This window comes from Rhipicephalus sanguineus, chromosome 6 (assembly GCF_013339695.2).
Source record: "Rhipicephalus sanguineus isolate Rsan-2018 chromosome 6, BIME_Rsan_1.4, whole genome shotgun sequence".
NCBI classification, from domain to species: domain Eukaryota; kingdom Metazoa; phylum Arthropoda; class Arachnida; order Ixodida; family Ixodidae; genus Rhipicephalus; species Rhipicephalus sanguineus.
In genome coordinates this window covers 11,199,513-11,223,243 of record NC_051181.1, presented here as the reverse complement: position 1 = coordinate 11,223,243, position 23,731 = coordinate 11,199,513, and the positions used below count along the sequence as shown (strand labels likewise).

Sequence of the window (23,731 nt, the reverse complement as noted above, 5' to 3'; positions counted from 1 at the left end):
CCTTCCACTACATAGCATTTATGTAGTGTTTTTTTTCCGAAGTAGCTGCAAGTAACCTCGTGGCTTCGTGGTAGGACACCTGCTTGCCACGCGAACGGCCCGGGTTCGATCCTCAATGAAACCGAAATTGTTATTCTTTATTTTATTTGCTGCTTTCTCGATTTTTCGCTCACGGTCGATTTTTCGCTCACAACCAACGGTGCCGACACCGACAACGGAATTTCTGCGACACGAGCTCTCTAACGCTATCGCGTTAAAATATAAAAAAACATCGTTGATCCTTCCGTCATAGGAATCGGTATAACACGAAAGTTAAACATGACTTCACAGAAGTAGTGCTTATTGTGTGGTGATATATGAGAGCTTGTACAATGACATTCGTATTTGGCAGCTATGCACCCACGTTGACGCCTAGTGGCACATCTCCATCGCAACGACTAATGCCCATGATCACGATTTGACCGTTGTGGTAGCTGAAGTTTTTAACATATGTCTGGACACAGCGTATCGTGAAAACCGTGCAAGGATGACATTAACTAAGCACATAATAAACACTAGTACTCGATATGCACTTCTTCACAGCGTCGTAAATTAAGGAGAGAAACGGCGCGGTGTGCGCTCCTGAGTAATAGGGGAACATACGCCTGTGCTCATGCATGCGCTACCACACTGCGCTTCAGCAATACGGGAGGCAGGGGTTCGTAGCTTGAGCCGCGAACGCGCTCAGGGGTTCCACGTCCTGCTGGCCTCTGTCTCGCTCCACCAAGGCGCGACATTCGCCCGTCGACATAGATGCGTTTCTGCAGCGCTTACTGCAACGGTTTTATTAGTCGGTGCTATCGCACTCGAAGCAGTCGGCGGGAAAGCGCCGTCGGTGCATGTGGAAGCGACACTACTCCGACAAAGAGCCGCCACACGTTAACACGAAGCGAAAGGCAAAGAACATAACTGCGTCTATGGCGACACACCGATGCTAGCGCGTCGAGTATTTTCCGCTGGCATCAAGACGCTTTAACCATGGTCTTCAAGATGGCGCGCCATAGCGCAATCTCCGAGGCCATTCTTTAACTGCGTCGACGCCGAATTGTTCTCTAGCGGCGCTAGTAAGTGTCATGCCGCATTACTTCACTTTCCCTCTCACATGGCAGAACCACTCGGCACCGCCTAGTCCAGACAACAGAGCACCCTGCGAGAGATATAAGGCGCGTTTGACTAGTGGCGTGCATCTGCCTCGGTAGCTTTGTCGGTAGAGCGCCGGGCACTTATTGTCGCGGCCAAGAAGTTGTGGGCTCGATTCCCAGCTGGGCAACTTTTTATTACAGTTTTTTTGTTTTCATCCGTCAGCGTCCATTTTATCAACGTCATATCCGTGACCGAAATACGTAACTAAAGTCTTGGTGAACCCCGGCATAAAAGACTTTCGTGTTTAAAAGAAAGCAAGAACACTTATGGGCACAACACGCATTTTCTTGACTAAAGGATTGAATACGAATAGATTCGATGAATGTGAACAAGAAGTTCAGTGTTTTTCGCTGTGTAGATGGATCATCCATGCTAAAGTCAAGGGGCCTTTTTCGAGCTTTTCGAGGTTGTCTCGATATTTTGTCGCTCGTCTTTATATGCTCGGCACTCGAGCAAGAAGCGCTCTACGGACTCTACAGAACCGCACTTGTCACAATAGGGGTTAGTAGTCTTGTTAAGGGCGCACAGGCACAACTGGCATGCGTTGCGTTCGCCGCATGCGCACTGCAGCCATCTCCGCAGGCTTCTTATGCACGCGCAACAACAAGTGCGTAATATGCGTGCACCATGCTAAATCATCGTGCCGGCGGTACAAAACAAATGTGAAAGCACTTTCTGTGAAGGCCTTGTATAAATTGTTTGAACCTCCCGCGGGAATGTCACGCACATCGAAGGACTTTCGGTAACGACGAAAAAGAGAACGCGAGCGAAATTGAACTGGTCCACCAGCGCAAGCGCATTGTCATTGCAGTATATATTTCATACGGTATCTACTATTCCATTTTTCGTTTTATTTATTTTTTTGTAATTCTTCATATTTCAAATTATCTCCTAAATTTTAAGCAACGAATTCTTGGCCAATCCACCAGAGTGTGTATGTGTCATGGTGTAGAAGGAAAAACTAACAAACCAAGAAGACGCTCTGAAGCATGGATGCTCGGTTTTGTGTCTTTTTTCTCTGGCGCCTTTACAGTGGGTATGAGCCACACTTGAAGGTGAACGAGAACAAGATGCCGAAGCGCGGTTTTCAAAATTGATTTGGTGCCGACGACCCAGGAATGAAGCCAACAACGACCCGAGCCTTTCATTCCTGGTGTGGGTGAGCTGCACTACGAGCTAGACCAGCATGGAGCGGGCGAAGAACACGCGGGCCGCGCGGCGAACCATGAATACGAAAATCATCGACGAGGTCAACCAGGTGCTCACTCCGATCAGTTCGAGCTTTCTGGACTACGAATTCTACACGACCGCCTGCGCACCAGCAACTTGGATCTTAAATTCTTGAACAACGAGGTTGAATCCCTGATGACCGACGACCTGGCGGCAGACGATTGTGAGGTGGTCATGCAGTACGATGGCACCGCTAACAGCACGCTGGTGTTGCTCGAGCACCACATCGACGTTCTGAAGACATCTGCTACGCCTGCGTCGTCTTCACCTTCAGCCACCGGCGCAGCGTTCGATGATACTGGACCTAGGGGACATGAACGACTTCCACAACGTGAGTTTGGAGCACGACTACCCAAGATGGAGCTTCTTCGTTTCGATGGGACCGTGACTAAGTGGCAACCCTTTTGGGATATGTTCTTGCATTCTGTGCACGAGAACCCGAGGCTATCCAACACAGACCGGTCTCACTAATGGATGGACTCGCCGCTGAAGCCGTCGCAGGTATTCAGGTGAGAGATTCTTGCTACAATGATGCGCTAGAAATTTTGAAGCTTCGTTTCTGAAATCTGAAGATAATTGAGCAGACATACCTGAAGAACTTGCGCACGCTCAAACCAGTAAGATTAGCGAGCGATGTGACTGCTCTGAGAATGCTTTTTGACACTGTCCAACTCAATATGAGGGGACTGCATAGTCTTGGCATCACAGAGTCTTCGTGCGCGGCTATGCTGAATGAAGTGTTGCTAAAGGTCATACCAGCTGACGTCGTTGTAGAAGGCTACAAAAAGTAAAGTATGGAGAACGCGACGGAAACCATCCAGGCTTCCTCCGAGTAGGAACTTGAACTACTGATGAAGTTTAACCGCATCGAAGTTGGATGTCGAAAAAAGAGTTCGTTAATCAACAATTTGCCAAAGACATCGGACAACAGTGTTCGAGTTTTCGACATGCCTTTCAAGAAGCCGCCTGAGACTCCTGCTGCGTCAGTTCTTCAGAACAAGACAAAGCCTTCCTTCTCATCATGTTTTTTCTGCTCCGCTACCGAGCACAAGACTGAGGACTGCACGAGTCGCATGACTTTTGCAGAGAGACGCAACAAACTGGCGACAGATGGTCGATGTTTCATGTGCATGGCAAAAGGACAGCTCGTCCGTAATTGCCGACGGAGAGTACAATGCCAGGCATGCAAACGCAGACAGGCCTCCTCAATGTGCAATGCCCGTAGCTCGGAAATACCATCATCGACTAAGGCTCAGAAGAAGCCGAATGCTACAGTGCAAGTCTCCACTAAGAAAGCATCAGCTCCTCCACTCATCAATGGCGTTCTACTCCAGACATTTCGAGCGTGGATAACGGCGTCGTTACGTTGTTGCTATATACGTGGAGTTCTCGACAATGGAAGCCAGCGAACGTTCGTCAGAGAGCGTTGCTTCCAAGCTAAATCTACCCACTGTCGCTGAGACCGAACTTCCTATCAGTGTGTTTGTTAGAGCCAGCGACCGGCGATTCAAAATAGTCAAGTTCATGATCAGCAATCAGCACGACAACCTGACCCTCGATATTGAAGCCACAGTAGCGCCCTTTATTAGTGAAGAGATTGTGGCGACACAGTGCGCACAAACCGGCGCAGCCTCCGCCTCGTCACTATCTGGGCCTGCGTGACACGGATGCATGCTACACCACGCTTCAGATAAAAGACAGCGCCACGCAGTTCCGTCGGAGGCTTACGTCACCACCGCTGGCTATATAACCCAAGCTACCAAGCTTGGTGGCATGTTTGTTTCTCTAACCTTTCGAAGCGCAGCATCGGCATGCTTGCCCTGCTGCTGCTACTACGTTAATAAACATCGTTTCGTTTTATGTTGGGATCCGTCCTTCACCGACTCCGCACCCCACATCTGGTGACCCGGGAAACGAACAAACCGCACCGCCATGACCCGGACCTTGGAATGACCTTCCAGAAGATTCCACGGGACCTTCACGCCGAGTCAACCGACCTCTGACACGCCTATCACGATGGCGCTGCGACCGGATGAAACCATGGCGCACTGCATCTTGCTGCCGCCGGACTTTCCCGAATTCTGGCCGCAGTGTCCAGCCATCTGGCTTATCAAGATGGAGGCTGGCTTCTCCCTGCGTAACATCGTCTCGCAGCAGGACAAGTACGCCATCACGGTAGCTATGCTTCCTCCTGCTCTGCGACGCGTTGTGCCTCCTCCTGGGCCGCAGGCATACGACCAACTTCGAGGGTTCGTGCTAGCCCCTCCGCAACCGGCAGCGCCACGTCACATACTCCCCGCCGCAGCAGCCGTGCCCGCACCCGCCGCAGCAGCCGTGCCCGCACCCGCCGCAGCAGCCGTGCCCGCACCCGCCGCAGCAACCGTGCCCGCACCCGCCGCAGCAACCGTGCCCGCACCCGCCGCAGCAACCGTGCCCGCAACCCGCCGCAGCAACCGTGCCCGCACCCGCCGCAGCAACCGTGCCCGCACCCCAGCCGCCGCCAGCAAGCCGTGCCGCACCCGCCGACCAGCAGCCGTGCCCGCACCCGCGACGGCGGACGAGCCCCGGCACGCCCGCGACGGCGACGAGCCCCCGGCACCGCCCGCGACGGCAGACGAGCCCCCGGCACCGCCCCGCGACGGCAGGACGAGCACCCCGGCACCGCCCGCGACGGCAGACGAGCCCCCGGCACCGCCCGCGACGGCAGACGAGCCCCCGCACCGCCCGCGACGGCAGACGAGCCGGCGGCACCCGCGGCAGCAGGCGAACCCGCAGCAGCAGACGAACCCGCACCATGGCCAGTCGGAACTGTTCCCCAGCCGATAACAACCGGCTACACATGTGGCGGGGACGGACCACCACCATCATGGCACCCTGTCGGCGCCCCTCATCTCGACGGGCGGCAGTATGGTGTCCTCTGTGCCCGTCGCGCCCGCACCAGTCACAGAGAGCGTGCAGATCGTGGTGAGCAAGGTTCCGCAGACTCCGGCAGTGACTCCCCAGCAGCGCATACAGGCTTTGCTGGCGCACGTTGGCAGCGTCGTACTGCACCCTCACGGCAGCACCCTGTCATCCATGACTGCGCCGGCACCCTCCCCGGTACTGGTGGCCACGACGGTCCCGCCTTCGTCGACGAGCGCGCCCGGTGCGACCTCTCTCTCGCGGACCCACTCGGCCCTCCCGGAGCGTCTCTCCGCAGCCCCGCCCGTCAGCCGAACGGCTCGCAGAATCCACGCGGTTTCTCGATCCGTCCTCTACGCCACTCTCAGCCCCAACCCCCAGGAAAAAATTGAGCACCCGTTCGCCACTCCGTGTTACCGACCAGGACAGGACCGACTCAAGCCCCCGCGTACATCGCGGCGAACGAACCTGGCAGCGCTACTCTTTCAACTGGCGTACGTCCACAGCCACCGACGTCGCAGCCCGCTCCTTTCACGACACGCTCTGGACGTCTGGTACGCCTACTAGATTCCTACAGACCCTGAGGGCTCTGCACTCCCCGGGGGGGGTGATGTGGCGACACAGTGCGCACAAACCGGCGCAGCCTCCGCCTCGTCACTATCTGGGCCGGCGTGACACGGATGCATGCTACACCACGCTTCAGATAAAAGACAGCGCCACGCAGTTCCGTCGGAGGCTTACGTCACCACCGCTGGCTATATAACCCAAGCTACCAAGCTTGGTGGCATGTTTGTTTCTCTAACCTTTCGAAGCGCAGCATCGGCATGCTTGCCCTGCTGCTGCTACTACGTTAATAAACATCGTTTCGTTTTATGTTGGGATCCGTCCTTCACCGACTCCGCACCCCACAAGATCATTGCAGCACAAAGTCAGAGTCGTCTTCTTCGAGCCATCGCAGCGGAAGGGAAACATCTGACCGACGCCGTCGTTCGACCGAGCGTGGATTGTGAGCCATGTGTCAGTGTCCTCACCGGATCGGATCAGCTGTGGAAAATGATGCGGAGCACGAGTGCAGTAAAGTGGGACGAAGAAAATCCTGCGTTAGTCCCCATTAGCGCCAAGATGAGCTGGACTCTCCAGGGCCCCTTATCTGACGGGGGAAGCGCACGTAAGAAAGCAAGTACTTAAACATGTGTTCTCCGAACAGGTGCCCACGAAGACGACGAGGTCACCTTCCCATTACAAAGATATTGGGACCTCGATACCATCGAAATTTTCGACACGCCAACGTCCCAGCGCGACGCAGATGTTTCACAAGAATTCAATAACACTCCTGTTCTTCGAAAAGGGACGCTATGATGTAGCGTTACCCTGGAAATAGTCTCTCGTTGACATGGCTGACAATGGAAAAGTGGCCCTTTCAAAGCTTCACGGACTCGTTAGGCGACTGTCATCAAACGACAAAGCTATGAGAGCCTACGATAAAGCTCTCAGGCAGTACGAGATGGATGGGCATGATGAAAAAGTTGACGGTGTTCCTTCTTGTCCACAGCATCTCTATTACATCCCGCACCGAGATATAATCCGGGAAGCGTCTACGACGACAAGACTTGGCATTGGCTTTGACGCATCATCGCACGCATCAGGAGCCTGCTCTGTCAACGAACAACTTGAAAAACGTCCTAATCTAAAAGCCGACTTCCTGAAGGTTTTCATCAGATTTCGCCTTTTCGCCATCGGAATCACAGCAGACGTGCAGAAGGCGTTTTTACAAATCGGCGTCCGTGAAGAAGATAGCGATGCTCTTCGTTTCTTGTGGTTTAAAGGGTTACCATAGGCATACTGCCTAAAATACAAGAAATGAGAATGTCTAGAGCTCCGTTCGGCACTTCTGCAAGCCCTTTTCTGTTATCCGTAACGTTGAAGTACCACTTCAATTACATCGAATAGATTTATCAAGATTGATTAAAATACTGTGCCCCAGTTACTGTGACAGAAGTTAGGAAGGACACGCGTCACGAAGTGGACACGACACGTGTCCACTTCGTCGTAACGCGTGTCCTTCCTAACTTCATTTGTCCCAGTAACTGCAGCGCAGTATTGTAATCATGCAAAACCAACTAGCCCACTACCTCACTTTGCTAACGATTTATCAAGAAACAGCTACTAAAGTGAAAGCGAGCTTCTACGTCCATGACCAAGTTTTCGGTGCTTCAACTACAGAATAAGCCGTACAACTCTACGAAGAGACGAAGGCACTAACGGAGCTGGCTGAAATGAAAATGCAAAAGTCGGCAACAAGCTGCGGCCTGTTGAGAGACAAACTCAAACAAGCGGGAGACAAACGTCCACTGAGGAGGTTTCCCTGTCTAAAGTTCTTCGACTGTCCTGGAATTACAATGACGACACCATTACGGTGAACTTTGAATGTCTGACAGAAACTGTAAGCGCAGGACTTAGTACCAAAATAAATGTGCTCCAGGCCTCATCACGAATTTTCGACCTCTTAAGATTGCTTACACCGGTCACCTTCCGTGTTACGGTATTCGTTCAGAAGACATGGCTTCAAGGGCATGCCTGGGAAAGTGTTCTCCCCGGGACGTTGAAGATCGAGTGGGACAAGTGGGTAGCCGAACTTCAAGACCTGAAGGACTTTCAAACCAAGAGGAATCAATTAGGCAACCTCGGCTGTAATAAGAGCGTTTCACAGCTGCACATCTTCACGGACGCTAGCCCCTGTGCCTATGGAGCGGTGGCATACCTGCGAGTCGAAGACAGTTCCTGAAATGTTCGAATCCGGCAGCTCCTCGCTAAATCTCGGGTTGCTCCAATGAAGGGACATAATTTACCACGTGTGGAACTCGTCGGTGCGCTCCCCGCAGCTCGGCATCTCAATCTACTAAGTAACAGTGACCTTCAGAAATATAGAATACTTCTGCTGGATGGACCCACGAATTTGCTTGAGGTCGATAAGCTCCACAGCCACCAAGTGGAAGCCCTTCGTTTTTAATATGGTAATTGAAATTCAAGCCCTCACAGGCTCCAGGCCTTGCAGATATTCTTCTGGAAAAACAAATACCGCCGACGTAGTCTACAAGAGGCGTATCTGCACATCACCTTTGTGCGAGCAGCTTATGGTGGCATAGGCCTGACTGGCTAGCTGGTCCCAGAGAAGCGTGGCCGGCCCGTGAAATTATTCCTGATGAGTCCCCAGATGAGTTACTTAAGGCAAACAACAGAGAGGAAGCAACCATTTTTCTTGTCAGTGCTCACCTGCAGAGCCGCTTTTCGACCTGAACTAGTACAGCAGCTGGATACGAGTTGTGAGCAGGGCTTAAAGTCAGGGGGGTGCCAGGGGGGCCCGGCCCCCCCTCCATTTTATAAGGAGGGGCCCGCCCCCGCCCCCCCCTCGGCACTCCGACAGTGGCACTGCGGCACCCATTTGACAAGTGCTGGAGCTGATCTTTTTTTTGGTGGTAGTGCTTTGTGCGGGGAAATTATACGATGCAATTTTCCGAATAATGATTTAATCACGAATGTTTGGTTCACGGGGTGTCAGCAAAACAGAAGAAAACAGGCATCGTCGTGCTGCTGGAATTTTCTGAGACACTGAACACCACGGGCAACGCCTCCTGAAACCACGGGTCACCACCTTGTTCGACAGAGGGTCTTGACACAGCTTACTCTTTCACGAGGCACCTGAGTGTGAAGCTATACCTGCTCGTAAATCAGTAATGGCTCACCTTGGTCTGTTTAGTTTGCCACTCAATTTTCAATCTTTTAGTTGTGCATCACAAGTATGCTGTCATTGCAAAGACGTATGTATTTTGCCTACTCATTTGGGCAAGTGGTAGTGAAAATAAAATATAGCATTGTCGTACCTGAGGTTCGGAATCCAGTGAGTCAAGTAATGTTAGTTATATTGAGCTCACATATATTTAAGCCTCTACAACCGAGTTATTTCTGAAAAATTGTTCCCAAAATAATTTCATTTAATCCTTGATTGGATTCACACGCTAAATAAATGCCGGTAATGCATTTGGAATAATATATGTATTTGTATAGCATTCATAAGCATTTGTTCAGTTTTAGAGACAGTTGGCTTTACTGCACTGTGATATATATATATATATATATATATATATATATATATATATATATATATATATATATATATATATATATATATAATATAGCGAAATCTCCTTGATACAATTCTGCATAATACGTTTTTCAGCCCAATAGGTTTTTGTTATTTCCGGCCAACATTCCTTAGAAATTATGCATTTTCATGCGTTTTCTTCGCCGCTCACTAACACTATTAGGTTTAAAAACACATATATACCCACTAAAGTGGTCGGGGGGATGACCGCCGCCGTAGATCAATGGTCGAGCATCGGACGCGTTATTCGAAGGTCGCAGGTTCGGTCCCTACCGGCGGCAAGTTATCTTTTCGTCCACTTTACTTTCTTCACATTTATATCCCAATTATTAGAAATAACATCCCCTATACTTTCCTTGACATTATTGTCTGTTAGCTCTCTTCGCATACTTCAGACGGGGACATGCCGTAGCATTTCCATTGCTAGTCATTACTCCGACATTTCAGCACTTTTTGCCGGACTGTCAAGATCGCAATGATTTTAGACATATGCTTTGGAGGTGCCCCTCTTTACAGGGAAGGCATCAAGAATTCATTGAAGAACAATTTTATTCTATCATAAAGAGCCCGGTCCTACTACAACTCTAGGCTGTGAGGCGTAGAGGCGGTGAGGCTCGACCTCCCCGTCTCTACGCGGGAGCGGCCCGCGAGCCTCCCCCTATAAAACGGGGGTGGATTCCTTCAGGACCTAAATAAAGTTTTTTATCTATCTATCTATTCCCATTATTATTGTGTCTAACAACGAAAAACGAGCCCTTAAAAGCCATCTTCTTTCATATATATATATATATATATATATATATATATATATATATATATATATATATATATATATATATATATATGTATGTATGTATTGCCGCGACACATTGGCCGCATTCAAACAGCGCGCCCGTCAACGTGCATACAGGACACTGCGCGCCATATCGTAGAAACACACAGTTACCATCGTGCCACGAGCACCTGGCCGGACCCAGCTCGCATGCGCCACGCGCTCGTGGGCCTCTCGGGAAAAAGAAGAAGAGAAGAACATCTGAACGACACCTTTGGTGTTCGACTGACTGGCAGTTTTACCACCGCAGTCCCTTTGAGTTGTGCGCACAGGTTGACCCTTAATGAATACGTTTGTTTTATTAGCCTGTGTGCTTCAGCATCGCTACGATATATATTGCCGCTTTATGAGCCCCCCCCCCCCCTCCAAAGAAGGGAGACCTTAAGCCTTGGTTGTGAGAATCCCAGCTTTGTTTCACAGATTCATACACAGTTGTCAAGTCCACACCAGTCGCCGTCTAACGGACACCACCGCTGAGACAAGCGATGGCGAGCTTAACATGGATGAAGAAAGCCCAAGCATTTGGCATCGAACTTGCTACATTGTCAAAGGTAAAACCACTGCCCAAATCATGCCGCATTCGTGATTTGCATCCACTCCTGGACAATCACGGGATTTTGAGGATAAAGACCCGGCTTGACAATGTGAAAGAATCACAAGACATGAGGTGTCCGGTCCTGCTACCAGCTGACCACCACTGCACATACCTCATCGTCGACAGCACGCACCCGCGCCTGCTGCACAACGGGGTACACGATACCCTTGCGGAGTTTCGCGAGTGTTTTTGGGTCATTAAGAGCCAACAGTGTGTGAAAAAGGTGATTTCTAGATGCAAAGTGTGTGCAAGACTCAAGCTCAAATCGGCCTTAGCCCCTGCCGCACCGCTGCCGACCGACAGGGTGGAGAGATCGTACCCATTTCAAGTTCTAGCGGTCCTGTTTTTCTTAAAGGAACCAGTGCTGTGAAAGCATACATAGTGATTTTTACATGTGCCGCCACTCAGGCTATCCACTTAGAGTTGTGTAGTGATATAACTGCCAAGTCATTTTTAATGGCTTTCCGTCGGTTTGCGTCGCGACGTGGCTTGCCTAGTCTTGTTTATTGTGACACTGCTTTGGCCTTTCGTGCTGCCAGTCGGGACATAAAAGTGATGTGATGAACTGCAAGAAAAGTGATGAACTGCAAGACTTTTGCTCTACTAATCACATTACCTGCAAATTCATTACCTGCAGAACGTGGTCCCTGGTGGGGTGGATATTGCGAATGGATGATTCGCACTGTTAAAATCCGCCTACAGAAAACTCTAGGAAAAGGGCGCTTCGATTTCAAGCAGCTTGCTACCATGCTTACAGAAGTGTAGTGAATTCTAGGCCGCTAGCCTACCTCTCCTCTGACGCTACTGAACCGGTTGTACTTACGCCATCACATTTTATAACAGGTAGGAAGTCCACTACACTGCCTAGTTCTAATACTGCTGAAACACGCGCAAGTCACTCCGATACTTTAAAGCATTGGAGGTACAGGCAGCAAAGAGTAAATGATTTTTGGAGGCCTTGGTATAAAGAATAGCTTTTGTGTCTGAGAAGTGCGCATGTCAGGGGAGTAGAGCCTAACAAGCAGTTTAAGGTTTAGTATAACTGTTGTGTACTTATCTAGGGATAATCACGTTAGAGCATGTAAGATCGTAATGGCAGGAGGTACGGAAGTTACAAGGCCGGTACGACTGTTGGCCCGTTGGAGCTGGGCGATTCAACTTTGTCGGGCGCGGAGGCTGTTGTAAATAGTTTGAACCTGCCACGGGAACGTAACGCGCATCGAGGGAAGAAGAAGAGAACGTGAATAAAATAGAACACGGTCTGAAGTCAAGGGTTTGACGAAAGCTCGTATGTCGAGGAAAAATCATGGTTGAAAAAAAAACGTACACGCGCTTACTAAAGTCCACTACACTGCCTAGTTCCGACGCACGCACAACTGAGTTGAAGAGAGTGACGCAGGATTTGATCGGCAATGGCTACCCTAGTCGGTTTATAAAAAAATCACAGCATATCCACGTGGTGAATGATGATGAGTGGGGCGAAGCTCCGGCGGGAATCATCTGTAAACCGTGAATCTTCCGTGTAACGCCCCATCAATCATCATATAAAGAGTGAAAAACACTGTGTGTATATTACAAACATCAAACTTTTATTTTTCTTAATTAGATGATGCTTGGCTTGCGTTGTCCCTTCACGGCTTTATGGTCCGTGAAATGAAGGCATAGCGGTTCCTGTACAGGTTGCAATTGGAAATTTGAAAATACCAGGTCTATACACGTCCCTCGGATGGTCGTTGGTTTCATATGATCAAAGGACGTGCACGTGAGAGCATATTTGGCTGCCATATGTTGTATTACCCACATATTGTTTTTTTTCACACATTGGTCATTAATAATTGTTCTTTTCGGTAATATCGACATTCAGGTCACCAACAAACACAAATGGTATATTGTTGTACTTGTCATAATTACACGATGCCGTGTCAATGAATGTCTTCATATGCCCACTCGACAAATTGGGTGCAAGGTACACGGTCATAATGATGCGTCTATCAAAATTGATGGCAGCATATTCATCGTTGTGGCTCTGTGTCGTTGGTAGTAGTTTGTCGTTGGTAGAGTTGTTTGACGTATACGGCCACACCACCTGCACGACGCTCTGCATCATCGATGCACACGACTGGAACGTATCTTTGATATACGGTGTTTTGGCGTTCCACGTCTCGGTAAGACAGAGAACGTCCACCGCAGTAAGTATGGGGTCCCGTTCCACATCGTCTACGTGGGCGTGCAAAGTTCCAACGAAAGCATTTTATTTGCATTCCTCCTGGCTTCTTGTACCTCTTCTTCTAGCCTCTTTTCTGCCTTCTCCAACCAATTCTTTTGGTTCCTTTCGAACTATACTAAAACTAGCACCATCTAGCGATATTATATGCAATTATATATATATATATATATATATATATATATATATATATATATATATATATATATATATATATATATATATATATATGTGTGTGTGTGTGTGTGTGTGTGTGTGTGGAGCAAGCGCCACCAACGCCATCTAGTGAGCACTTCACGAACTAGAGGTGGCTACTACAAACAAACAAACGGAGGTTGGACAGACCCACAGCATAAGGAGCTTCGCCCCTAAAAACTGAAGAAAGGCGCGCAGCTCATCCCTCTGCCAGGGCAACGACAACGAGGAAGCGGGCTTCACTCACCTATGCACGAGGCGTGACCGAGTCCCTTTCAAGAATATTCCAAGATTACGAAGTGCAAGTCTGCCACATCCCCCCAAGCAAGCTGAAACAACTCGTTCGAGTCAAAGACCGCCTTGAAAAGGAAAGATAACCTGGAGTCGTCTACAAAATTCCGTGCCAAGACTGCCAGACATGCTACACAGGTGAGACTGGAAACTTCAAAAGAAGACTGCAGCAGCACCATAATGATGTAACCAAAAGGCACACAATTTCGAACGCCCTGGCAGAGCATAGTGGAAAAACTGGACACTGTCTAGCAATCGGCTTCCATCATCGAAGAAGATTAAAAGTTATCATCCCGCCTGCTCATCAAATCTTTTAGATGCCAAGCATCTTATGGCGGAGTTCAATTCGGTGGCGGTGGTGGTGTGCGGCGTGACCACCCTTACTGCGCATGCGCAAGCCCTCTGCACCTCTCCACTCCCCCTCTCGCGCGCCTCGTTCTCTCATGCGACGAGTAGGCAGCAGCGACGCCTCCGGCATCTTGACGTGGCACGAGCGGCCGATGGCCGCCTCTGCGTCTGTGGCTCTAGACGCGGTGCGCTCGGGCTCTCCTTCCCTCGCTGAATAATCCCACGACGACACCAATGGCATGGACTGCAGAGAGCCTCAAGCTAACCATCTCCACGCTGTTTCGCATCCACATATGGTTCCCTTTAGCGGGAGATGATGTAATCTTTTCGCATACAATCTACTACTAACACGATAAATCAGACACGGGGTCCACTCCCTGAGGTATACGCAAGCGCGTTGCGCCTTTCGACGCATATATGATAAAGACCACCATGCATTCGTTAATTGTGAACAAGGCACCCGTACTGGGCGCCAAAACCTTAGTTCTGTTGTTAATAGGTGCGAAGCATCTGATGGCGGAATTCAATCCGGTGATGGTGGTGGTGGTGGTGTGCGGCGTGAACACCCTTACTGCGCATGCGCAAACCTTCTCCGCACACCTCCTCTCCACCACCCCTCTCTCCCTCTCCCCTCCCACTACCCCTCTACAGCCCCCCTCTCCACTTCCCCTCTCGCGCGTCACATTCTCTCCTGCGACGAGTAAAGTCCCTGGATATTTTTGGGAAAGTACCGTCTTTCTTTTAACCGAGCCGCCACGCCGAGCATCCTCCTCTCCCGCCTTCCACCACCCCGCTTCACGGGCCGTCGCCCGGGAAACGCGCGCGTTATCAGCGTGACATAGCATTCTTGATAGAAAAGTGGCGCGAGCCGGGTTATAGGGCCGGCACCCGCACGGTGGCCGTTTGGGAGAGGATATAGATAAAGTTTGGACACTTGGGAGAGGATATGGAGGAGAGTGTCGCTACTTTCTTTATATTAAGGGACTTTAGCGACGAGTAGACAGCAGCGACGCCTCCGGCGTCTCGACGTGGCACGAGCGGCCGATGGCCGCCTCTGCTTCTGTGGCTCTGGACGCGGGGCGCTCGTGCTCTCCTTCCCTCGCCGAAGAATCCCACGACGACACCAATGGGATGGACTGCAGAAAGGCAGACGCACATGATCTTGCGACTGTGCGGGAGTCAAATACCTCGGTCGCCGGCAGTTCCACGCAGCGGGAGCTGGATGGAGACTGGAAGACAGTGCTGGTTCTACGCCAGAGGAAGGCACAGGCTCGAGAACGCAAGAAAAAAAAAATTACACCATCTCCCGCTCAAGCTAACCATCTCCCCGCTGTTTCGCATCCACACATGGTTCCCTTTAGCGGGAGATGGTGTAATTTTTTTAGTTGGCGAGTGTACGTTTCTTTTCTTCAACCAGAACACGCTCTGAAACATGCATGCCCGGTTATGCGTATATTTTCTCTGGCGCCTTTAGACTCCGAAGCGTGGTTTTCCCACAGGCCTCATTGAAATTTTCGCGCTGATGGAATATAAGAGAAGATGCCAAGCGGACAATAACTGTACGCATCAGGAAAATGAGAGCGTGAGTGGCAAACATGCGCTTCGGTCGTCGCGCCCACAAACGCCGACGAACGCAGAGACGCCGATGCCGGCCGTTCCGGGAAAGGCCACAAGAAGTCTCCACGCTCACGCGTCGTTACCCCATAGGCCTTTTTATGCGTAAATAAATGGTTTTTAATATAAATTTCCTCCATATCATTAGCTTATATTGCGCGTTTCTCTCTAGTGTTTTTCATCCAGCATCGTCGGAATATTCTTACGCGACCTTCTGTCATCAGTGTGTGTTTTCTAGAACTTGTCGTTTTTTAATAACTTTGTATTGTTTCAGTTTACGTGAAGTCATTGTCTTACTCTATACAAGAAGTGCATGTAACCAAATAAAGATGTCAAGGATTACCTTCAAAAGCTTTCAAAGCATTTTGTGCAGGCCAATAACGACTATGCACTCCCGTGCACTACTGCATTAGTTAGGCTTAGTGTTGGGCAGTATCGAAGATACATATCTTAGATACTTCTTGTATCTGTATCGCGGTACGCCTCGCAAGATGTATGTATGTATGTATGTATGTATGTATGTATGTATGTATGTATGTATGTATGTATGTATGTATGTATGTGTATGTATGTGTGTATGTATGTATGTATGTATGTATGTATGTATGTATGTATGTATGTGTGTGTGTATGTATGTATGTATGTATGTATGTATGTATGTGTATGTATTTCCACAAAACCAATACAGATTTGCGGAGGGCGAGTGGGGAAAAAAGCGGCTCATAACCCCTTGACCAGCCCCAAGACCCTTAAAAAAACAAAACATAGCACAGGAGCAGCAGAACGGAAATAGTTTTTCCAGCAGGTCACATAATACACATAGATATACATTACACATATTATATAAAATACGAAGAAATCTTGTCATTAAACTGCATAACATAAATTAAAGGAATGTTACTTACACGCAGGAAAAAATATCAAGAATGGCATGAGAAGAACAGGAAAAATATTCACAGCATATCCACGGGTGAATGATGAAGAGCTTGCGCGAAGCTCCTGAAGCAATCATGGTTACACCGTGAAATATTGAGTGGTTTCGCCCAGCAGTAATCAAAGCAATAGCCCAGTACATTATCAAAGACGCGACAAGCACTGTATATATTTATACCAGACATTTTATTAATCGTAAGTGGTAGCTAGACGTGGCATCCGTTCCCCCTTCATTATAACGGCTTTATGGTAGGTGAAGTAATGGATCGGTGATGGATCGTAGTGGGATGTTTGCAAAGACGAAGTAGTGGGCAGTTTGCAAAGGATCGGTGATGGGTCGTAGTGGGATGTTTGCAAAGACGAAGTAGTGGGCAGTTTGCAAAGGTGGTTACGCCGGACAACGGAGACGTGACAAGGTTAGAGTAAGAGGAGCTTCGCCTCTAAAACGTCAATATTGCCAACAAGCAGGTCCTTAAGCAAACGAGGCAATCTTGAGCGCAACATCTGAGATGCGCAGTTGGTGCGAGATTGTGGTACTCGCCAATACTCTGGTTTTCTAGTATTATAGGCGGCTTCATGCTGCGTCTGGTGAGCCATAGTAGCAATGTGTGTGGCATTTTCTTTTTCTGCTCAGTTTTGTACGCAAGTGCTAAGCGATACTGTAACACGGCCGTTACTTTTGGTATCTTAAAATCCTGAAATAAAGGTTTTTTTTTTTGCTGAACGTATAGCCTGTTTACATTAGTTTCGGAAGTTGTTCCGCAGACTAGGCAAAAATAATTTAAATGGCTCAAAAAACATTGACTTGTGTATTAGGCATTTGATCAAACGAGGAAGTATCAGTATCTGTATTTCCGATACATTAAAGAGTCTATCGTGTACCTTAAGGTAGAAGAAACTTCGATCGCCACACCACCATGTGCAGCAATAAGCGTTGCCTGAACTCCACTTCTCAATGTGATACTGCGTCACTAAGACACCAGAATTTTATTTATTTAATTTATTTATTTAATTTATTTATTATTTGCAATACTGTCACTCTTGTCTAAGAGCATAGCATCACGAAGTATTACATTGTCTTATAGAATGTTACTTTGTCACCGAGCTTTCAAAGACAGATTCAAAGACTATCTAAGCAAACACTTATCGGACAGACTCGGGCTATCGAAGCAAACTAAAGACAGCGACATTCTATTATAATTCCGCCAGAGTCCTCCGGCGAGGGCGGGCGACGAGGTCTGCGCGTCATTATTGGTATAGCAGGCTCACGTGGTGGCGCTCGCGCCGTATCCTAAGATACCGGCGCTCGAACGTCTGTGCCCAGTTGACCTTTTTTGTTTTCTCTCTCATTTTTTTTTTACTTTGTCAGTGGCATGACACTTGCTCTTAACCACAGCCCTCTGCCGCATGTTCCAATACTTGGGGCGTCAATTGCGCAAATCCTCATGCCGCTATAGTGTGGTTATCAAAGTTTCTTTTGCGTGGTTCTTCGGCACGAGCTCTCAAGAGTGTAAGGATGGGGTTGCTTTGCGTTTCGAGACTTTTACGCACTAGTGATTTGGAGGATCTCGTGGGTGTAAGCTTGGCTTACGCGCTATGAGACTGACTTATATACAAATAATATTCTAACAACTATAGCACCACCCAGGGGCGTAGCCAAGGGGGGGGGGGGAGGTTCAAACCCCCCGAAATTTTCCAATTTTACTTGCGTATATATACACGCACACATAAAAACGCAAGCACGAGCATACATAAAGTATGATTGAACCCTCCCCCCCCCCAAAAAAAAAAAAATTTCTGGCTACGCCCCTCCACGACCGGTAGCGATGCTAAATCTAATAGAAGCATTTACCTAACAGAACACATGTTGGCGTGCCGTATGTTTTTATTTAAAAGCGTACTTTGACTGTTAACAAAGTAATTACTTTCCTAGCTGTCTTTCTTGTGCGTCCCATACATTACCTAGGTCTATGTATTGTTTGTCTGTGGTCTGTTTACTGCAATGCGTCTCCTATAACGTGCTGCCAAAATAAGCTGCCGGCTTTATTCTTACTTTTAACTGTCTCTGTCACTTCGTGTGATGTTGATATATTTACATTTCACTTGCGTTTACTGTTGTGGCAAGACGACGTTGAGGACGAATGTGTAATAATCTGGGCGTTTCTGGAGTATAACAACATTTCTGCTTACTTCTTAGTAAAATAGCAAAATCGAGTTTGCATTATAATATTGAAAATTATTCGGAGCCATCCTAATTATCTTAACACCTATAGGGCACCGAAGGGACAGCAAAACAAAGAAAGGACGCAGCGCTACGTCCGCGTCGTTTCTTTCTGTTCCTGTCCCTTCGGTGCGCTGTAGGTGTTAAGATGGATTACCAACATGTCCAAGCTCACGTTCTTTCATCCTAATTACGTTAGGAAGGTGTCAAGGATGACAAGGTCAAGAAAAGAAGAAGAGGAAGAAGGTATTTGGAACAAATAATTTTAAGGCTGCAGTGAAAAGAGAAAAAGGAAGAAGAGAAAAAATCACAGCATATCCACGGAGTGAATGATCATGAGTGGGCGAAGCTGCGGAGGTTCATCGGTAAACCATGAATCTTCCGTGAATTCTGCCCAGTACATCATCACCGACGTGAGATCGGGCGCGTTTATACTAAAGGTTCCATGAGAGTTATGACCACTTGCCGCTCACTTTAATTTTACATGTACGCTGTGAATTTTCATTGTTTAGAAAACCATTGCTTTAGAAAACATCTCGCGTCTTTCGTTAAGCAGCTGGCGTCTTTTCGTTTTGCTTTAGAAACATCTGGCGTCTTTTCGTTTTGCTTTTAGAAAACATCTGGCGTCTTTCGTTGGTTTATTTCATCAATCAACGGTGTTTTGAACAAAATTTTTATTGTTTAATCACGCACAGGAGAAATCTCACCAGGCACTACCTTGGCTGCTAATGGCTGCTAATGGGAATGAGAGACAGAAGAAGTCGGCTTTTCGCTAACACTTACACTTCTACTTATACTAACGTTTCCTACTGGAACATGCCAATGGCTGCTAATGGGGAATGAGAGACAGAAGAATTTGGCTTTTAGTTAACGCGCACGCTGCAAATTTTTTATTGTTCAACAACGCACAGGAGAAATCTCCCACCGGCACCACCTTGGAGGTCAAGATCTGGTACTAGCGTTACGACTGGTTACGCACTACGAGGGACGAACGGGTGCCGCTTTAAGGAGCTTCGCCCCTAAAAAGGAGCGCGCGTGGGTCACCAGATTGGAAGAAGGGGGCGCGCGCAAGGAAGAACGAGAGAGCCGGGACACAGCGTTCGAGAGGCCGACAGCTGCGGAAGTTCTGGCTGGGTCTTGCCCCAGGCTACCGCCCGAGCCCCTGCCTCGGCGAGCAGCTCACGGAATTGCCGCGGGCCCTGGGCTGCAGTTTCCCGCCCGTGCACCTGCCTCGGCGAGCAGCTTACGGAATTGCCGCTGACCCTGGGCTACAGTTTATCCCGCCCGAGCACCGTCCTCGGCGAGCAGTTCTCGGAACTACCGCTGACCCTGGGCTGCAGTGTATCCCGCCCGAGCACCTGCCTCGGCGAGGAACTACCGGAACAACGGCTGCAGTGGTTCCTTCTATATTTGCGCCACCGTGGAGAATGCATACGGCGTGTCGTCACCCAGCTTGAGAGGAACTCGCAACGGACAGGAGGTCACGCCGGAACCGCAAGCGCGACAACTAGCATGACGCGAGCGGGAGCGGACGTCGAAACGCGAGACATTTAGACATTTCATTTTCTTTGTTTCTTCAAGTGTGCGTGCTTTTGTTGTGGGTTTGTCTTGTAATTTTTTTTCTGGGAAAGAACTGGGAGTTTTGCTTGATACCATCGGCCTCCGTAATTCATTTCGCACAGCCCGACGATCGAACCAGGCACAAGTATACCTCCGTGGCAGAAGGCTTTTCAAGGGACATTTCTATACCAAATGCTCCGTTTTTCTCGTGTGCGTCGCAACGAGCTGTTTTAGGCTATTTTCTACAGGCACTGAATTTTCTATTGTCTTACCTTAAAGGAGAAATGACACAAAATTTTGAAGGCGAGATAACTTGTGGGATAGATTTGTGTACAGAAACACGCATCATCTACGAAATATCAATGCACATTATTGTTATGCAGAAAACACACAGACAAGAAAGCTATGCACTTTACTACGAAAACTGGTTTCTGAGCCAAAACCAGTCAAAAAGACGCCGGGCAAGTTTTTGCCTCAGTGTCATGTACCAGCTGACCCAGACTTGGACGTTATTGAAAACTGGTTGCCATTTTCCAGCTTCTCCTGCCCCTGCCGAGCCCCACTGTCACCTTCTAACATCTTTCAACAAAGGGTGGGGGGAAGGACGGCGATGCAAGAATGTTCCATGACCCGAGGAAACTTCGGCTTCATCCTCCGCGTCTCTGGTAGGCCCGCGCCGTTGCGTTCACCGTATCATGCAGTGGTCGAGTTCTTCGTTGCGCGTACCGTTTGATGTGGGAGGCATGCTCCGGAAAGATAGGGTGTGTCCGCGGCGGTCTATATTCGGCCAAGTCTTCAAGGTGGTACGCGACGGAACTTGTGCGGTCCGCGAGAAAGCGCTTGGGAGTGAAATGCCGCGACACCATGCGGTTTGGTTCGTAGGAACTGAACGGCGTGTTCCGCAGTTGTATCGGGTGTTGCTTTGGCTTCGATACTCTTCGTGAAGTGGTCGACGATGACGAGGATGTACCATTCGCCGTTTTTTGTCATCGCGAAAGCGCAGATGTGGTCCAGTCCTATCATTTCAAATGGACCAGTAGGTAGATCAATAGACTGCACTGCAGTAGCGGTGGTCGACACTTTGCGAAAGTTGGGCATGCCGCGTTGTAAGCTTTCGCATCCTGGTTCTTCCACCAAAAGCGCTAGCACATATGTCTTGGCACACCCGAGGTGCCCTGCTGTGGCTACGTCATGAAGGGCTTTCCGTATGTGCGGAGGAATAGATCGGTGATATTGCTCTTTGGCATCGCCGTAACTTTGGTTCATCTTCGATGAACGGGCATTCGGGAAGCCGTTGCCGTGCATCGTCTGTCACTCGCACATTTACTGCGTGTTACCGTGCAGTGGTGAGGGTCAGAAAGGTTCCGAAGGCAGAGGTGGAGAAGCCTGCCACAGGAGGAGGAACAGGTCAACGGGGATGCTGCTCCGCCCGCCAAGAAGGCCAAGGCAGACCAAACCAGGGCGCGTCCCCAGCATGAGAACAAGTCAGCGGGTGGGTGGCGTGTGAGCAGCCTGGAGGCGGCCGCGAAGGATGGCGAGCTCTTCTCAGGAATCTCGGCCGCAGCAGCAACCCAGTAGGCCAGGGGCACACGCTGACAGACGCGCGGCAGCAGCTCCAGACGCGGGCTAAGCCTGCACCGAAGACCCCTGCCAAGCCAGGGCGCGGTGCCACAAAGGCCTCCACGCGTAGTAAGAAGGAAGAGAGCGAAGGGGAAGAGGCAGCTTCTGTTGAGGAGGCCTCGACGGCAGCCGCCAACGAGGACGGGTCAGCTGACAGCAAAGAAAAGGAAGACGAGGAGGAGCTCAGGCGATGGTGCCATGTTTGTGTTTGAAATATTGTCTTCCTTTCTGTTCTGTTGACGTCGTGCGATTTCATCGTTACAATATAGCCTGGAACATATCTAAAATCAATTTTAAAGTGCGTGTCGCGCCACTGCACTAGGTTTTCGTGTAAACAACCAACCACAACATGCGTCACGAGTTTGTGTTGGCTGCCACGATCCTTGCGAGCGCGCTCTCCTAGCAGACCATTTCAACGGAAAGAGGGGGCAGACTTGCACGAGAGTACAAATACTGACGTCCTTGCCTCGGCAGTGCATTATTGGGGGGGGGGGGAGGGGGGGTAACGTCTCAGAGAGGACTATAGCAACACCCAGGAAGCCTTCGTTGAAAAGAGTTGTCAACGCGGTGCTCATGTGCAAGCGGTTTTGTGTGCTCACGTGGCCAGCTATTTGAAACCGAAACTGCGACTGGGCGCTGTAAAACCGTCTCCAAGAAATAAACCTTCGCGCACTGGAGCAAACGAGCTTTCCAGCTGTGATAAGTGGGTCATTAACTACTTATTGCAACAGAAAAAACAACATGCAAAATTTTTTTTCAGGGCTCTTTTAACAGATGAGTTCATGCTTAATTGTGCCCCCCTGTATCTTGTTTCTATACTTATTTACTGTGATTGTAAGATACGGAACAGCCTTTCTATTTTACTTAGATATATCCTTTTTAGACCTCCCTAATTGTTTTTGCTATTAGTAATTGCCGGGTAATTGGAGCTACAAGCAGCAGCAGTGTGAATAGTGGCGGTTGCCTGTGACACTTTGTGCAACTATCAATACTCTGAGCCTCTTCTGTGCTACATACACATGTTCCTCTCGTAGGAGAAAAATTGTTAAAAGATTGCACTTTAACGAGTATGTCGCTAGCAGACGCTTTACGCTAGGAAATATAAAAAAATATGAAAAAAGAATCCATTACATCCATCTATACATATACGCATCACAAAAGATGTCGCTAGTAGCGTCATTGCCATTGTACACCTCCCCGGTGACCCGGGCCGTAATACGTAAACGGTAGTACGTTTACGGACAATGTAAAACTCCGCACTGGTAATCTTAGTGGAGGAGTGGAGGCTTCTTGGTGAAGTTCTTGTGGTTAGATCGCAACCTGCTAGCTGGTCGGTAAGCAAGGCAGCGACTCCCATCACTTACTAAAACGACAAGCAACAATTACTGACAGCGCTGTTTGTAAAGAGCTCTCATGTTAAGCAGATAAAACAACTCCGATAAGTTTATTTGGAATGAAATAGATACACTTTGAACAAGAAATACAATACCTTTGACATTATAGCAGACATTTCATTTAGATGGAGCAAAATGTGGTCGCAGTTAAGAAATTTTCAAGCAAACATTTCTGTGCATACGCGTTTGCTGTTACACAATGTAGATCTAGGATAAAATATTTGCAAGTGTATCGAATGTATCTTAAGATATGTTTGCAATGTATCGTATCGGATACAATAATTACGGTAGTATCTTGTATCGTATGGCGATACAATTTCAAAGTCCAGCCCTAGTTGGGGTCTCCTCGAGACGATGCTGTCAACCGTCTTAAAGGACGCGGGGGTTGTACAAACGAACATGCCAAATGATGGAGTAAATATCTGATAT

General features: G+C 48.8%; 1 protein-coding gene across 1 annotated transcript; it reads left to right on the top strand.

Annotated features, from left to right (window-relative positions):
* The first annotated feature begins 2,547 nt into the window (after window positions 1-2,547).
* Window positions 2,548-22,120, top strand: LOC119395898 (translation initiation factor IF-2). Its single transcript, XM_037662910.1, has 4 exons — window positions 2,548-2,743; window positions 4,887-5,007; window positions 19,776-19,962; window positions 21,800-22,120. Exons 1-4 carry the CDS (start codon window positions 2,548-2,550, stop codon window positions 22,118-22,120), a joined length of 825 nt encoding a protein of 274 aa, XP_037518838.1.
* Window positions 22,121-23,731: the final 1,611 nt, after the last annotated feature.

Coding starts and splice junctions, on each gene's coding strand:
- LOC119395898 (XM_037662910.1), top strand. CDS start 2,548: ATGACCGACGACCTGGCGGCAGACGATTGTGAGGTGGTCATGCAGTAC. Junction 5,008..19,775: donor GCGACGGCGACGAGCCCCCG/GCACCGCCCGCG, acceptor GTGGGTCACCAG/ATTGGAAGAAGGGGGCGCGC. Junction 19,963..21,799: donor CCGCCCGTGCACCTGCCTCG/GCGAGCAGCTTA, acceptor GCGTGTGAGCAG/CCTGGAGGCGGCCGCGAAGG.